Here is an 18,326-nt window from a genome sequence, read left to right as displayed (position 1 = left end):
ATCAAAAATCGTCAGATCCTGCAACTATCACCTCTGCGCAATAAGACAAATTAGACATATGATTACATGTGATGTTGCTGCTGCCCTTTGCAGATGTTTGATCATTTCTAGATTAGACTACTGCAACTCCTTATTGTATGGGGCCTCACGTGCATCTGTCAGAAAACTACAGACTATCCAAAATAAAACTGCTAGACTTATATTTAATAAACCTCCTCATTTTAGTTCTTCCATTCTCTTTCCAATGCTTCATTGGCTTCCAATTTCCGCTCGAATCATCTTAAAAATTTCAGTCCTTACCTTCAAAACCCTTTTATTAAAATCCCCAACATATCTATTCGACTTCATATCCAGACATGAACATACTAGATCACTTCATTAGGATTATATTTAATTTAAAACAAACCGATCATACCAAAGAACTTCTTGCTAAGACTAAAATTTATTCAATTTATCAAATTAATTTCTATTTTCAAACATTATTTACTTTTAAATTCTTAAGAAATCTTTTACCTCCATACTATTCAGAATTCTTCCATCATTCAAATCCATATAATTCAATTATTACAAGACAAAATGATACTTTCTATATAAAAACATCTAGATTAAATTTGGGCAACAATTGTATATCTCATACTGCCCCTAAATTATGGAACAGTGTGATTCTCTTCAACATTAAAAACATCGATAATCTGGCATCATTTTAAAAAAATCTCAAAATTTTTGCTTGTACTTATAAACCTCCATGAATCCTTGTGCTAACGTACTATCCTAATGGGCATTTTTCGTTACTTTGACTATTTACGTTTTGTATGCATATTCTTCATCAATTTGCCACCTACGGTCATATCTTAGAAAAATGTTGTTTATATTTTTGTAACTGTGCAGATGGTATTTATATGTGAGAGAAAATGTTTCTTCATTTCAATCGCTTTATTCATTGATCATTCGTAGCATAAAAATAGCTTTTTTTTGTGCCACAATCCTCTACAAAAAAATCACATTGGACATTAGAAATTTGAAATGAAACGGCACATTAGACATTTTCTTATTTATCTACGTCAAAAACTAAAAACCGTAAAATAACTATCTTATAAAAATCTCCTATAGCCATGAAATGAAAAAATTTTAACGCAGGATTGAGTGCAAGTCCAGATAAGCAATGATATCGACATTTACTAACGAAAAAATATATTTTGTGCAAAGTTGTAAAAAAGAATATCATTATGAAAATTTGCATATAAAATGCAGAAAAACTTTTTAACGATTAAACAAATGTCATGCTATGGAGTTCTTTAAGGCCGACTTACACTTAATCTCCCTACACTTGAACACGTTACATTTGATTCCGGTCACTTGGTCTTGGTCCCGACTACACTTAATCCCGAATTCCAGTTTTTTGTCATTGTCTACAACTAATGACGTCTTACGTTATTTTTATTAACCTGATCTTAATTATTTTTCAAATAGAGATCATTTTGATTTTAATAAATTTTAATTTTTTGATGCAAATTTCAATACTCTGTATCAAGTGTAGCCAGGACCAAATGACCTGGATGAAGTTCAGCGGGTTCATGTGTGGTCGAATTTTAGATAAACGCACACCTTTATATCAAAAAATGAAGCTTTGAAAGATTTTCAAATAAATGTAAACTAACAAGAACAATGATGAAATCAAGCCAACACCAGGCATCTTTGAAATAATGAATTGGACCATGTGCAATCATTTTTAGTACTAATTCAAGAGAGAATGCTATAGTAAATATTTTATCCAAGTGTTCCAAGACCAGTTTCATTTGATGATGATAAATTATGTTTTTATCTTCAAAAGCCTGCAAACAGAAACATAATTGTAACATTAATTGGACGCTTTTAATTTTAAAAAATCTTTCAACTTGAAATTAATAAATAAATCAATGTTTCTTTTAAAAATTTATTGAAAAATTTTTATGAGTGATTACTTTTTTAGGCAAATATGAACTATGTATTTAAACTTGGTCAAAGTCTGATGGAAAGGTAGCGCAGAATTGAAACTTATCCTTATATAGCTGACTCAAAAAATAATTAGTATATAGTAATTAGTTTTTCTATCACGGGATCCGGAAAATCAAACTCATCAGTATCGTTACCTTCGCTCATCAGAGCATCCTTTTTATCAATACTCCCTTTCAGTCGAGGTTTCGTTTTCGTAGTTCTTTCTTCTTATTAATTGTATCAAGTTCTTCTAGTGCTGGCATTCTTTATTATAAGAAGTTTTAATCTCACTAATTTTCGATTCCGACACCAGTGTTGTAACATACACGTTCGTCAAGTTATTTGTTCTACCGTAAAATCTTCGATTTCTGATAGATAAACTGCTTTAAGCACAGACTTGACGTTTATTTGAATGCCAACAATTATAGAAACACTAAATCATCCGCCAATCCCAGAAATACGTTGAATGTTGCACGATTGCCAATAATTCACGGCGCTACTCCATAATCCAACGACTCCAACCTCACTATTTTTACAACTCATGCCGTGCTGATATATAACAACTTTACGATCGATCGCGCGTTACATTACAACGCATTACAGCATTACAACGTGGAATTATAAAACCAATATAATAACAATCAATTGAAATTAATTATATAGTGCAATTCGACCATTCCAGCGGATATAACAAAATATATAATACATCTGTTTACTCGCTGCTTTTATTTCGTGCTGTAAACCATGTTAGGTAGTGTTCGATACCGTACCACACCGGTACACCGATTATAAAACAATTTTTCAGCTGGCAAGAAGTAAAGTGTTTTAAACAGCGGATAAACGTGATCGAATTTCTTACAACCAAAAAACGTTTTGTCAGCCACTTTTGTACAGATTGCAAAAAAATGAGCTAATTTTTTTATGTAAAATTCAAAAAGACGTTGCAAATGTTTATCCAAAATTGCATAAAAAGAAAAAAAGATTCTATTTACAATTTTTATAATTTTATTGAGTGAACTGTTATTAAAATTAAATAAATAACTTACCAATGATAAACTGCTGAGTATAATTATGACAATTATGAACGATTCAAACAATTTGTTTTCTACTAATTTTTTGCAATAACATCTGAAAGCCCACCACCTTCGTCCATATTTGCTTCTCATCATAATTGCCCATAAATCTGTTAAATTAAAATTTGAAAGTTACCTTGAAAACAAGTCCATCTAAATTTTGAGGAAACTTATACGTAAGAAATGCATAGCTAAGTTGCTGCAGATTCCAATGAAGAACGCTCAACATAGGTACAACAACAAAAGTTACATGCATTGTATACAAATTTTGAAACATAAGCATTAAATGTTTCAATGCTTTCTTACTCATTTCTTTGAAGTAAAATGTTTACACGTGTTGAAAGACGCATGCGTGTGACAATATACCGACATATTGTTATGTTATAGAGAAATTTATTTGGAGTGAAGTACAAGTTTTGCCGTTAAATAAATTGAGAAATTATTAATTACCGTTTTTAAAAATAAATTTTTTTGGACAGCAATCATCAGGGAAATTTACTCTGACTACTGCTACTTCTTCCAATTTTGGATTATCCATAAAAACTAAATCGCTGTTGAATGATGAGGAACGTGAAATAGAGAGAAGAGAACTTTCATCATATTCAACGTCTGTCACTTGCTTTAGCTTTTAATAAAAAATTATTAGCACGATTAATAATAAACAGGAGCGAATCTACAGAAGAAGCCTGGGGGCGGGCCACCCCATGCCCCTGCCCCCCCCCACAGCAAAATAACATTTTAACATGCCTCCATGTCCCAAATCATCGGATTTCAGTTTGATATTGCATTTGCGCGAAATATTTTGAATACGATAAAACAAAACATGTGTATAAAATGTGTGCATTAATGTTGATCGATCTAGTTATTTTAATACGATTTTATAATATAACTTTTTCGCACATCGCTATTTTGTCATCTTTCCTGCTTCTGAACCGTTCCCTGGAAACTGTTTACTTATCTTTAAATCACTTGATACATTTCCGTAATTATCCAAAATTATTCTAATAATGCCGACTGAAGAGAGAAATAAAAAACGAAAAGAAGAGTTAATTAATTAAACCGCCGCTAAATCAGTTTTTTAGGTTGGCCAGGTCAATCTTTCTTTCTGTTTCTATTCTTAAACATTAAAATTAATTAAACAATAAACATAACGTATTTTGTTACTTATAAAAATATTTATATTTTAATTTCGTTTTCAAACACCAGTCGCCCTACTTGCCGATTTTTTCTTTCAAGCGCTGTTTTTGTATTTTTTTCATAAATATTATTCCTGACGAAGTTTTAAATAAAAAACGAAAGCTGTTTAAAGTGTGCAAGTTGTTGATGAATTTTTTACCTTGTTGGAAAAGCTTTATGTTTTTTATCAGGCTCATTTGATCATAAAAGATGGATTAACATTCAGAAAAGTTTATATAAAAGAAAGTCACCAAGAGAATTACTAAAGTTAAGTGACACACGTTGGACATGTAAATATTATGCATGTAAAGTTGTAAAAAATCATTTAACTGCCATAATACAGCTCCTGCATGAATTGTCAGATGGCCAAAATGCAAAGTTCTCTTTTGATTCACATCGATAGTCAGTTTATTGACATATTAGCACTAATGTGTGATATTTTCGGTTGAACACAGTAATTATTAATTATGTTGCATTCTACTTACATCGACTTGTTAAAAGCTTGTGATCTGGTTGAGTCTGTACGGGAAGATTTCAGTGATATGAGAACAAATAAAAGAAGTTTGATTTAATGTAGAAAAATGCAGTATCGTTGTTTAATGCTAACAAAGAATCTTTAGCACCTGCTAGAAATCCACAAATATCAGGGCGATTTTCTCAAAGTTTAGAAAATACTATAATTCTAGAAACGATTGGAAAAAGATCACGAATTAACAATAAGAGTACGTTTAAACAGCAAGCTTTTAATCCAGTTTTGAATAAACTCATTGCCGAGTTTGACCGTCGTTTTGGCGAGCAGCAGCGTAGCGTCATGAAAAGCTTGCAAGCACTGAGTCCGTCGTCCAAGAGTTTTGCAGATATAACTCTTGTTAAACCGGGCGCGCCCAGGATGATACAAAGCCAACAACATTACTATGACTTGTGATGTTTTTAAAACCATTCAAACAAGTGATTCATGAGTTTTATTGATTATGCAAAATTTCCGTTTCACTTTCTGTCAGTGCAGCAGCATGAGAGAAATGTTTTTCTGCATAAAGACAAATAAAAAAATACGTAAGAAACTCTATGCTTGACAGTAGATTAAGCAGTGTACCAATTCTTGCAACTGAAAGAAAAAGACCACATCGTGGCATGAAACGGAAATTATTGATGGTTTTGCTACTAGTCATAAAAACAGAAAAATTAATTTATTAATATAAATTGTGGACATTTTTAAATAAAATAATAATACATTTAAACATGTGACTATTCAAAAAGAAGTTTATTACAATCTAGTTCATTTCAATAAACTTGTACATGTAAAAACAAAGATATACCTAAATAAACTTAATTTTTAATAATTGAAAGTTTTGATTTGTTTGTTTTGTACTTTTAAACACAAAACATTTCAACATATCTGAATCCCTACCCTTTGCCCCTCGCTTGCCACCCCCAAAATTAATTACCTAGATCCGCCCATGATAATAATAATATTAATAAAATAGATTAAAAATAATTGTTACAAATTATTAAGTTTGTCGTTAATTAAAGCTGAACAGAAATTAATTGTTACCATGCATTATTGTCCATCGTTTGTCTCGAGATGCTAAATTGTTTAAAAATTCACTTCTAATTAATCTTAATTAACTTAAACCTATTACAACTTTTAATTACTTCTACGCGTTTGGTGAAAATGTTCATTAAATAAACAATTTCATTTTCAGATGATATCAATCTCAGAGGTTGGGCACATTTTCAGATCTCTCAGTGCAAAGAAAAATTTTTAAATATAAAAGATATGTAAGCTAATGTATAAACTAAAAATATGTGTCAAGTGGAAAATTTAATCAATCAATCAATAAATCGATTAGATTTTAAAGCGCTATCTCCGCGATGTTCAACAGCGCTCCTCAATGAATTTTGTAAACAGATGGGTCTTGAGATCCGCTCTGAACTACGTAAGTGATGGAGAAGTAGTCAGAAAAGGAGGAAGAGAAAAAGGCCAATAAAGTAAATGCAGATTTAGCTAATGATTGTTTAAAACGAGTTAAAAAGAAGTGAGAACAAGAAGACGATCGTAAACCGTTTAGGTTCTGGCGTTTAGGTTCAATTAATATATCTAATAATTATTTAGGAAATAATTTAGTTGAGTTAGTATTTTTTTTATCCAAACTAAAATTAGTTATTTCTTATGTATTTCCATTTGCTGAATCTAAAAATGACATTAAAAATCACATATTAGTTCTAGTTTAAAAGAGATAAAAGCTAAACTCTAACCTTAAGAGTATAAATTTTTATTTTTTGGAAATTTTTTTTATTTTTTTTTATTTTGCCTTTTCGCTATCCATAATATTTATTCATGTTTAAAACTTTTGATATGATTCATGTGTGTTTGCTAAACTTTCTTACCTGATATACTTTTTGATTATTCTTCATTCATTGTTGTAAAATTTGAAAAATTAACATGCCAAGGGAGTGTGTAAATTCAGTTGACAATTTTTGTACATTTGTGGTGAAATAACATTCTCATCACAAAAAAACTAAGACATCTATTGTGAAGACTGCTTACCAGCAATTCTTCGGTATGAAGGTAGGAGACAGATAAATCATGGGCTCCACATATATGCTGTAACACTTGTTCGGTTACACTGCGAGAATGGGTGAAAAATAAATAAAAAAAGATCATTGGCTTTTGCTATTTGTATGGAGGAAACCTAAAAACCATAAAGATGACTGCTATTTCTGCTTGACCCCATCTGTTAATGCAGGTTTGTCTATGAAGAAATTAGGTACTGTTAACTATCCGAATTTTCCATCAGCCATTCGACCTATTCCACATTCAGACAGTTTACCAGTTCTTACTCCATCACGGAGTTATGAGTTATAAGCAGAAAATGAAGGCACAAATGAAATAGAAAAAGGAAAAGAAAGCCAGCCTTCCAGATCAAATGATTCTGATTTTGTGTCAACAGATGATGCACCACACAGAAAAAGGCAGAACTTCTAAGGTCTAGATTAAAACAGTGGAATCTTTATCAATCTGATGTCAAAGTTTCCTATTTCAGGAAACGGCAACAAAATCTTCTATGAAGAAAAATAACTTTGTTGTTTGCGTTGATATCTATGGGTTAATGTATTGTTTCAATTTTAACTATGATCCAAGTGAATGGAGATTACTCATAGATTCATCTAAGCTAAGCTTGAAAGCTGTATTACTGCACAATGGAAATCATCTCCCTTCTGTTCCTATTGGCCATGCAGTTCACATGAAAGAAACTTATCTAAATATGAAAACTTTTTTTAACTCAATCAATTACAACGAACACAAATGGAAAATTTGTGGTAACCAAAAAGTCATTGCCATACTTTTAGGAATGCAATTAGGCTATACCAAATACTGCTGCTTCTTGTGTATGTAGAACAGTAGAGACAAAATTTCACATTGCACAAAAAAGGATGGGCTTGCAAGAAATCTCAACAAAGATAAAAATGTTGTTGCTGAACCACTCGTAGATCCAAAAGATGTACTTCTTCCATCCTTATATATGAAATATTTTGTTAAAAGTATGAACAAAGAAGGACAGGTTTTTAAGTATTTAAGAAACAAATTTCCAAAACTAAGTGATGCAAAAGTAAAAGAGGGTATTTTTATTGTACAACAGTTACGTAAACTTATGACAAATTTTGCATTTGATGATGTTTTGAAGGGGCAAGAAAAAAAAACTTGGGAATCTCTCAAGGGAGTGAATTTTGTGCAACAAAAAAGATGGTAACTACATACTTCTACAAAAATACCATCAACTTGGATGTTACATATCCTTGAAGATTCACTTCCTCCACTCACATTTAGACCTCTTTCCCCCTAGTTGTGGAGCTAGTGTGAACATGGGGAAAGATTCCACCAAGATATTTCTGTAATGGAAAAAGATATCAGGGTAGTTGGAATGAATGCTTGCAAATTACTGTTGGTTTATATGTAGGGATGCTCCAGAGCTCGCATACAGGCAGAAAGCAAAAAGAGCACGATCGCGTGAAGATATTCCATAATGATCTTTATATTTATTAGCTTTCATTGTTTACAACTGTTAGAATGTAATCTTTATTAAAAAAACTAAATGCACTTTAAATATTATTAAAATAGATAAATTAACGAAAACAAAAAATTTTTGTTGTTGTATACCTCAGAAACTAGAGCTAATAAAAAATTTTTGTTTGCAATTTCGTTTTTCTCACCCCAAAGTTAGTATAATTTGACTAAAAAAGTTGAAGATAAAAAAATAATTTTTTTTTGTTGCCCAAATTTAGAAGGATTAATTTTAAAACACATAGAGTCAGACCAAGACCATTTGAAGAAAGACATAGAGAAGATTATGAAGAACACTATGAAGATTAGATGGAGGAAATGAAGTATAAATGTAAGAATCAAGAGCATCGGACATCGAACATCAATTAAACATTACTTATTAACTCTTATTAGAGACTGTATGTTTTCTGTTTTGCCAATTAACGTCAGTTTTCGGTTTTATGTAAAAATAAAAAAAAAATTTCATATAGCCAAAAATTGCAACAAACCGCAATGACATGATATCAAAACTAGGAGACAAAACTTTCCTCCGCTTAAAACATTTTTTTACTCATTTGTCATTAGAAATATCTCTTCGATAAATAAATATGTTTGAATATAAAGAGCTTAAATTTATTTAAAATGGTTAATTGAATTTTAAAAATGTACGAATTGCCAAACCAACATTCGGTGGGGCGTCATTTGATGGAGGAATTATTTCGCCAAAAAAACATCTTTGATCTGAAAATTAAAATTTAACTTAAAATTTTAAATTTGTTGATGTACATCGTCATGTTATTTATGAAAACAATCAATTAACTTTAGAAATAACGTTTTCCCCAAACGATCATATTTGTGTTGCATGTGAATGATAAATAAATTGTTAACCACCAATCTGTTTAATTGATGAAAATTATTTACCGCAATATAACGACATGCTACAAAACATTTTTTCAAACTTTCTGAAAAAACCAAAAATTAATCATAGTAGAACACTACAATTATTTAAAAATCATAAAACCATGATGTTAATATGTAAACGTTACATTTTACAGCACGTTTTTACGACAGCTGTTCAATAAATGAGCTCCTACTTTTCATTTCTAAATAGTTTTTAGTTAAACTTTGTTTCTGCAGTTCACTCAGATTCTTACGTAAAAGTTTAATAATTTTTCAAAATTCGTTTTTGTACCAGACATAATCATCAGTTTAAAAACTATAAACTCAGACGACTTTTTTTGGCCTTACGATAACAATTGAACTGCCTCTGAAATTTGTACCGCATGAAAGAATGTAGTGGTTGGTTTGGGTCAGGCAGGTGTAGATGTGTTAAAAAATTATTTAGGGGAAAAGTTTTTGAATATCCTTTCAATATATTTTTAATCACGTTGATACAAATCACTACCGATAAACAGTTTTATTTAAAAATATGTATCTGTTAATCTAATCTGTATAATGGTATGATCATTCAATTTCAAATACTGCAAACTATTATATACTATTATAATTTTTTATATAAATATAGTTGAATAAATATAGTTTAAAATAATGTTGACGACTTTTTCATTCTCCAAAACGCCGCTCTGTCAAACGCATACGCATATTCTATACTTGTAATTAAACTTTAAACTTTTGAGCCACAAAGGCGGCAACACCCTTCACACCACAAGACGCACATACACATTACATGTGTACGCGCAAGCACCACATGCGTGTAATGATTTTTGAGTTTCGGACAGAGAGTAAGTATTCAAACCATGCCATCGCGTGATAGCAGCGTGAGACAGGGCACTCTTACCGACTGAACTAACTCGCTACTGACGTTGTTTAATCGATTCTCGATGTAAAACTGCAGTCGAACGGTGTCAGTTCCTATTGAATAGCTCAATAAGAGTTTATCGGATCCATCGTGCATTATTTTTAATAGCCAGGTTCTTTTAGATGTTGGTGAACAAATTTTGAAGTTGTAACTAAAAAATTTCTAAGTAAAAATTCAGAATTAAAAATTAAAATTTTGTCGTTCTCGGTGGCTTTAAAATTGTTTGAAATAGATTATCAGATACAACAAATACAACAAAAGCCAGGTTAATACACGAAAGGTCGGAGTCGGATAAAAGGTTTCCTTGATAAAAAATTTTTCGACATCTTCTCAGACTCCCATCTTCAACTCCAGGTTCCGACTCTCCAAAAAATAGTAATTTTCGCTTTATAATTTCACTTAAATACTATTGCTAAATAAGACACTAGAAATCAGTCAATGTAATTGTTTTTCTCAATAATATTATTTTCGATTTCAGTTTCAAAGTGTGCTAAACGGTAACATAATATTTCCATTATTGTTAGCATCCTTTATAATATATGATGATACAATAAAATATGTGCTGTTATAATAGACGATAAATATCAGTATTAAAAAAGACTGAGTATCGCTGCACAAAGATATGTTTTAAAATACAATAGAAATGTTCTATTTGTTCTATTAAATACAAACACATGTTAAAAAATTGGCTCGTGATTCAAAAAGATGATAAAATTTAAAAAAATTATTTTTAGAAAAACGAAAATTTTTCATGTTTTCAATAACACTTCCGAAGACCCTTTCGTCGGATGAAAAATATTCGGTCCCTCAAAAAATTCAGAATCTTGGGATCCGGTGAGATTTGGATTTATCAAATCCAACGCTGAAGATTTGGAAAAAACCGATTTCATGATTGTTAGAAAAAAGTTTTTTTTCAAACTTAGATTAATTAAATAATTTTAAACCACAAACTGAAAAATAAAATTTTATTATCTTTTGAATCACGGGATAACTTTATAGCACATGTTTGTAACTAATAGAACAAATAGAATATATCTATATTTTAGTAACGTGATTAACCGACGTGGGTGGAATCAAAAAACGCCATATTGTTGATCATTCTTAGTGTTTCAAGTAAAAATGGAACTTGGTTTGAAAGATATTTAATTATGCGAATCGGGATTTTGATCTGTCAAAATCGATCCTATGAATTTGGATAACGAGAATTTCAAATATTTATATTTAACAAAAATAAAATTAGACACAATTTTTGTTGGATACATTCATTAAAACAGTTACTGAAACATTTGTAAAAATTTTCTAAAATTGGTATATAAGAACTTGCCTTGAGTTGTTAATTCATGTCTGTTTTTCAACGATTCAATTTTTCCAGAAAATTTACAGAAATTTTTCAAACTCTTTGTAGCTGCAAGTTTAAAAAAATATTTTTATTGATCATTAACTGAATTTTTAAATGAGGTGACTTATTCAGTACCTGGACATATGTCATACAAACGGTATTTCAGAAAAAGGGCAAATCTTAAAATTCTGTCAACGGCTTCTTGTAATTTTGTTTTTTTGGCAGTTTCATAAATTGATAAGTTTTGCTTTAAGCTTTCTGTTCCAAAAGAACTTAATAATAAAGCCAAAAAAAGATTTAGAACCTAAAAGTTATAAATTTCTTATCTCAACACATCTATCAAAACCTTTACTAAAATATTTTAAAAATATATTATACCATAACAATAAAAATGTTGTTATTAATTAATGAAATTATTTAAAATTTATTAGAAAATATATAATAAATATACATTATAAATTAAAAAAAATCTTTATTATTGCTTACCACTAAATTGCCTATTATCATGGTTAACAGAAAAAAGGGTATACAAAATGTGGATCCAGTATACCTGAAATATTAAGAAAAAGCAAATTTAATTTAAGATTTATAAATTCATATAAATATATATATATATATATATGTATATATATATATATATATATATATATGTATATATATATATATATATATATATATATATTGGAAAGACACCATATTTTATACAGTATTGTATGATTCTAGCGAATTGTTGGCATTAATCATCCTTGTTGTTGTCATTCCTTTGTTTTTCATTGTTATTGAATCAATATAAAGGCGTTCGAGTTGGCAATGATGTTATCATTCTTTGTTGGATATTGATTTGAAGTTTATTGATATCTATTAGGACAGCTTCTGCAATTTTTAGAGATATCCAAGTGAGTGTTCGCCTTGGAATAGCTGGATTTTTGTGCTGTCGTTGAGCACAAAATTTCAAGCAATCACAAAAGACCAAACTCTTCACCTAAAGACAAACTCAACGCAATAATAAGGAAAATCAACAAAAGCATACCTCAAGAAAAAATCAGATGAAACCCCTGCACTGAAGATGATTTATAAAAAATCGAAATAAAGCCTTATTTGCATTGAAAAATTTTCAGAAAATTCTGGTAAGGGAAATTGAAAAGGCAAACTTTAATACTACAATTCGGTAGAATTCATGCAATACTATATATATATATATATATATATATATATGTATTTATATAAATATATATATACAAATATATATATGTAGGCTGGAAGGAAATAAATTAGTAATAAATTGAAATCAAAGCACGTTAATTAATTTTAATTTTAAGTTTAAAACTAAACATATTTTTAATTTTATTTGATGTTAAATTTGACAACATAAAAGATTGTCATTTAATATTAATTCATAAAACTCTGTTGAATTGGTTCGTTTAATTGAAAAATAGTTTCATTTGAATTCTTTTGAAATATGATTAATTTACTTCTTTTACAGAATATGAGCAACTTGGTAAAAAAATCATCAACTAATATCACACAACCATTTTGATCTAACATCATACAATTATCAACTAACATCATACAACAATCAACTAAGGTTCCTTAGTTCGACTATGCTTGTGTATTAGCTAAGAAAAGTTTTAAAAGACTGGAGAAAGCCTATGGGTTAAACCCATCTAGCTTTCTTTAATCTATCTATGAATCTGAATTAATTATAAATATCTACTTTTTTCTAAACTCTACTTTTCTTAGATATACTATAATACCTACTTCAACATCTAAAAATAGATGGTCTGTTCTTTTAAACTTTTTCTAAAAAAATTTTCTCACTCATCTTTTTCTGCTCAACAGTAAAGATTTAAAGATTAATTTTTTAAGAACATCTAATTCTCATTCTAATCCACATAATTTTACTAAACTTACAAAATTTTCTTAAATATTTTATCCTATCATTCTCAAATTAGTTAATTTATCTCTTTCCACCTCTAAATTTCCTACTTCTTATAAGAATTCTATTTATCGTTACTCTTTTTCTTAAAAACTCCTCTTTAGATCTTTTATTTTTATCTAATTATAGACCTGTTACTAATATTACTTTCATTTCTAAAATAACAGAAAAAATAGTTTATAATCAATTATCATTTTATTTAAACTCTAACTTCTTGCTATCTGTATCTCAACCTGCTCACATTACTGAAATAATGATATCCTTCTCTCTATTGATAATAGTAATCTTACTCTTCTATTTGTTCTTGACTTTTTCTCTACTTTTGATACTGTTGATCATACTATTCTCATGAGGCTGCTTGATCTTTCTTTTAACAATACTGATTCTTGTCTATCTTGGTTTTCTTTTTATCTCTGTAATCGTTTTTCTTCTGTTGTTCTCAATAAGTCTACTTGTAACTCCTTTACTCTTTCTTTTTGGATACCTCAGAGTTCAATCCATAGCCTTCTTCTATTTGTACTCTATACTTTTGAACTACCTCGTATTATAAATAATTTTTTTCTTTAGTCAACTATATGCTGATGATTCTTATATTTATACTTCTTTTCCTCCATCTAATCTCAATAGTGTTCTTTATAATCTACCTTTATGTCTTTCTTCAATTGGTTTTGGTCAGACTCTAAGTGTTTTAAAATTAATCCTTCTAAATTTAAATTAATTTGTTTTAATAAATCTAAACACGCTATTACTATTCCTTCTATTATTTTACCTAATTCTAAAACTCTTGATGTTTCTCACAAGTTTCGTAATCTAGGCATTATCTTTGAACCTAACATGTCTCTTTATTCTCAGATTAATAGTGTTGCTAGAAGTTCTTATTTTCATCTACGTAGAATAAAATAACTTTTTACTTTTCTTGACGATCCTACTCTTCTACTTCTTTTTATCTTGTTACTTCATTAGTTTTATCTAGAATTGACTATTGTAACTCGCTCTACTATGGTGTTCCTGATTCTACACTCTATCTTTTAAGTAAAGCTTTTAACTCTGCTGTCTGCCGATTTCTTTTTTCATATATCTTTATATCTTGTTCTCTTGCACTGGTTACCTATAAAATATAGAATAATTTTTTAGATTTGCACATTTTTCAGATATATTAATTGAACCTAAACACATTTATCAGATATTTAATTGAACCTAAACGCGCCGGCTAACGATTGTCTTTTTGTTTTCACTTCTTTCTTACTCGTGTTAAAAACTTTTTTGCTAAATCTGCTTTTGCTTTTTCTGGCCCTTTTCTCTGACTACTTCTCAATCACTTACGAAGTTCAGAGCGGATCTCACGACCCATCTGTTTGCCGAATTCATTGAGGAGCGCTGTTGAACATGGAAAAAATAGCGCTTCATAAACTGATTGATTGATTGATTGACTGACTGACTGACTGACTGACTGACTGACTGACTGACTGACTGACTGACTGACTGACTGACTGACTGACTGACTGACTGACTGACTGACTGACTGACTGACTGACTGACTGACTGACTGACTGACTGACTGACTGACTGACTGACTGACTGACTGACTGACTGACTGACTGACTGACTGACTGACTGACTGACTGACTGACTGACTGACTGACTGACTGACTGACTGACTGACTGACTGACTGACTGACTGACTGACTGACTGACTGACTGACTGACTGACTGACTGACTGACTGATGACTGACTGACTGACTGACTGACTGACTGACTGACTGACTGACTGACTGACTGACTGACTGACTGACTGACTGACTGACTGACTGACTGATGACTGACAGATTGATTGATGTATTGATTGATTGAACTAACATCATACAATCATCAACTAACATCATACAATCATCAACTAACATCATACAATTCCACATTGATTCGATCCATTCTCCGCAGAGCACACGAAATACAATCATGAAGGAATGTAAAAAGTCACAAAAGTTCCATCGCTCTGTACTTTTATAAAAAGCTTTGAAAAGCTGAAAAAATTATGGTTATGAGAAATCTTTTGCATGTATTTAATAGAAATTTAAACCTGCATGCCCATAACTGCAAAAATAAAAATAATAATTGCCAGAACCAAACATAAATTTCCAAGAGCTCCAACTGTTTTTCCAATTATTAAAATCAACAAATTTAATGTCGGCCAGGATTTTGCGAGCTTGAATATTCTCAACTATTTTTGAAAAAACAAAATTTATTGTTAATTAAATCTTAAATGAATTTTGAAATTCATTATTTTAAAAAATTCAAATAATTTTAAAATCATTTTAATTTGCGTTTATTAAACATCCCGGAATAAATATATACTGACAAGAAAACGCAGATGAATATTTCAATATTTAAATCTTATTTCCACGCTTTATATCACCGTTACTATACTTGGTGCAATGAGAACAAAGACGCTTGTTATGGCGCTTTTTAAATGACATTATTATTATTATTATTATTATTAATGTTGTTGTTGTCGTCGTTATTATCAATTTTTTTTGTTTATCATTTATTTAAACGGTATATTTCAAATTTGTAATAATAAAATGGGCGTAGACCTACAGAGAGATTCAGTGATGTGAGGTTTTTTGAAATCTTTTGTTCAGAACTTCAGATGTTGATAGAAAAATTACTCAGTCTAATTTTAGATGATCTGAATGTATGGTTTAATGTGTGACAATAGAAGTTGGATGTCGATAAATGTGTGGTTCTTAGTCATAGCTGTGAAAAAGCAAATTTAAGTATTTATATTTGTAATATTAATTGTGTGAATTTAAAATAAATTGCTGATGATAATGAATTAGTTGATTGCGAACTACTCTTCCGAACTAATAACTGTAATAACTATTCAAGTCTAAATTTTTGCCAGATTAAATTTCAATAATATTCCCCTCATGTTCCCACTAAAAATAAATCCATTGTCAAATCGAAAACTGAGCAGGCAGCTAGTGTTTGGTTCCCATGGTCAAGGGAAAGGATGGAGGATATCAAAGGCAGCGAAAGAGGACAAAAATAATGAGGGAATGTCGTGCTTTGAATTATAAAGAGCGCTTGGAACATCTTGATTTACCAATTCTCAGGTATAAAAGGTTAAGATCAAATTTAATCATGGTGTACAACCTCTCGAGAAATTTAGATAAATCATCATGTTTCCTACTTTAGTAAATGTACGGGATAAAAAAAAACAATACAAGCCATCAACGCATAAATTCAAAAAAATATTTAATAATACTTATTTTTTAAAAAGACGGTGGATATCTGGAGTGGATTTTAAGAAGATAAGGTGAATGCGAGTGATGTTAATTAATTTAAAACTTGGTTGATTTTAGTTTAAGAAATTTGCCATGTAAATTCAGTTTTTAGGGATGATTAATTTGTTTTAGACTAATGGGGTTCTCATTTATTTTCAGTTTTTATTTATTGCTAATTAACTTATTTTATTATCTTATTTATTTTTCCTATTTAACTTCCAATTACGGCATTGAGTTTTTTTGTAGGAGCTCGCATCATTTAAATTTTCTATTATGCCATGTCAGACAAAGTTTTTCGGCCATTTGCCACAATTGCCATTTTCTGTATAATGCAGACATTGATAGAATAAAGAAAATTCTATAAAAAGGCATAGTGGCACATAATGTTCGTAGTGTGGTTGTTACAGTAACAGGAGCATTCATCAGATGATATTTTTTCCCGAATGAAGGAAGGATCGCCCAATTCGTTTTTACCCGAGTTTAAAATTTTTTTTTGGAATTTGGTTTTATTGTAAATAATGCATTTATTAGATAAAATTATTTTAGTAGTAATAACGTTAATGCCGTGTCTTTTCAATAATTTATAACACATGTACATGATGACATTCAGTGTTTGTTACTAACCGATAAAAAAAATCATACAAATCATTATCACTACTTTTATTTAACCAAACATTATAACAAACTCAAAAAATTATCGCAAGACACATTTACAATCTTCAAAGACCATAGCTATTAAAATTTTTCATTAAATTTAACACGAACATACACACACGCATATTACCAAAGATGTCACATATACATGCACGCACATACTCACACACACAACACGCATATACTCACACACACCACACACACACACACACACACACACACACATACATGCATATATGTCATGCTAAAAATAAATAAAAATTTTGGTTTTGAAACCAAGAAACTAGACAACGATTTACGATCTACTAGTAAAATCGAAAAATAAAACAATAAAATTAACGTAAAACATGATTTTCATCATTTTCATTTCTGACAGTATTAATCAAAATATTTAGTAGATTTCATAAATTACTGCATTAATTATGGTTTTTTACCAGCATATATATATATATATATATATATATATATATATATATATATATATATATATACAATATTCTATAAATTCTACCGAATGTTTGGCGTTAATATCTTTGTAGTTCGTTTTTTCGATTTTTCTCACTAAAGTTTTTTGGTGAACGTTTAGTTTATTAAAATTCAAAATAAATTTATTTTCCGAATTCATGCTGCAAATAAGGCCATATTTCGATTCCGAATGAATCATCATCAGTGCTTTCTGCTGTTTATATAAGGGAATATTAACTTTGTCAAAATGAACTTAGATGGAAATTGACTTTGTGAAAATGAACTTAGATGGAAATTAGGTGTCAGGTTTCTTTATTGGCTGGTCATCCTCTTTGGTCTCCTTTTCTTCATCGATAGCATCATATTCTTATTTGTCACTATTTACAATGCTAGTTTTTATTACTTCTTTGTTTTCATTGTTGGTTAAGCGCCGGGTTGGAAGTGAGGTTGTCATTTTTTGTTGTATATTTATTTTTGTTTTATTGATGTCAATTAGGACTGCTTCTGCAATTTTAAGATGCGTGTAGTTACTGTTCTGGTATATTACTTTGGTGTTGCTGTCG

The 18,326-nt window shown here is 29.9% G+C and overlaps 1 protein-coding gene across 1 annotated transcript in view; it reads right to left on the bottom strand.

Moving 5' to 3' along the window:
- HELRODRAFT_89291 (hypothetical protein) overlaps positions 1-18,326 on the bottom strand; it is a gene marked incomplete at both ends in the record, with an annotated part of 92,635 nt that overhangs the window by 30,470 nt on the left and 43,839 nt on the right. The window contains 10 exons of the mRNA XM_009030474.1: positions 1,659-1,832; positions 3,021-3,157; positions 3,498-3,656; positions 3,783-3,905; positions 8,671-8,818; positions 10,022-10,137; positions 11,580-11,727; positions 11,910-11,973; positions 15,260-15,381; positions 15,438-15,578. Of these exons, the coding sequence (XP_009028722.1) occupies positions 1,659-1,832; positions 3,021-3,157; positions 3,498-3,656; positions 3,783-3,905; positions 8,671-8,818; positions 10,022-10,137; positions 11,580-11,727; positions 11,910-11,973; positions 15,260-15,381; positions 15,438-15,578 (1,332 nt within the window). The remainder of the gene's footprint in view (positions 1-1,658; positions 1,833-3,020; positions 3,158-3,497; positions 3,657-3,782; positions 3,906-8,670; positions 8,819-10,021; positions 10,138-11,579; positions 11,728-11,909; positions 11,974-15,259; positions 15,382-15,437; positions 15,579-18,326) is intronic.

Source organism: Helobdella robusta (assembly GCF_000326865.2).
Source record: "Helobdella robusta unplaced genomic scaffold HELROscaffold_69, whole genome shotgun sequence".
Lineage (NCBI taxonomy): Eukaryota > Metazoa > Annelida > Clitellata > Rhynchobdellida > Glossiphoniidae > Helobdella > Helobdella robusta.
This window is presented reverse-complemented; position numbering and strand designations above follow the sequence as displayed.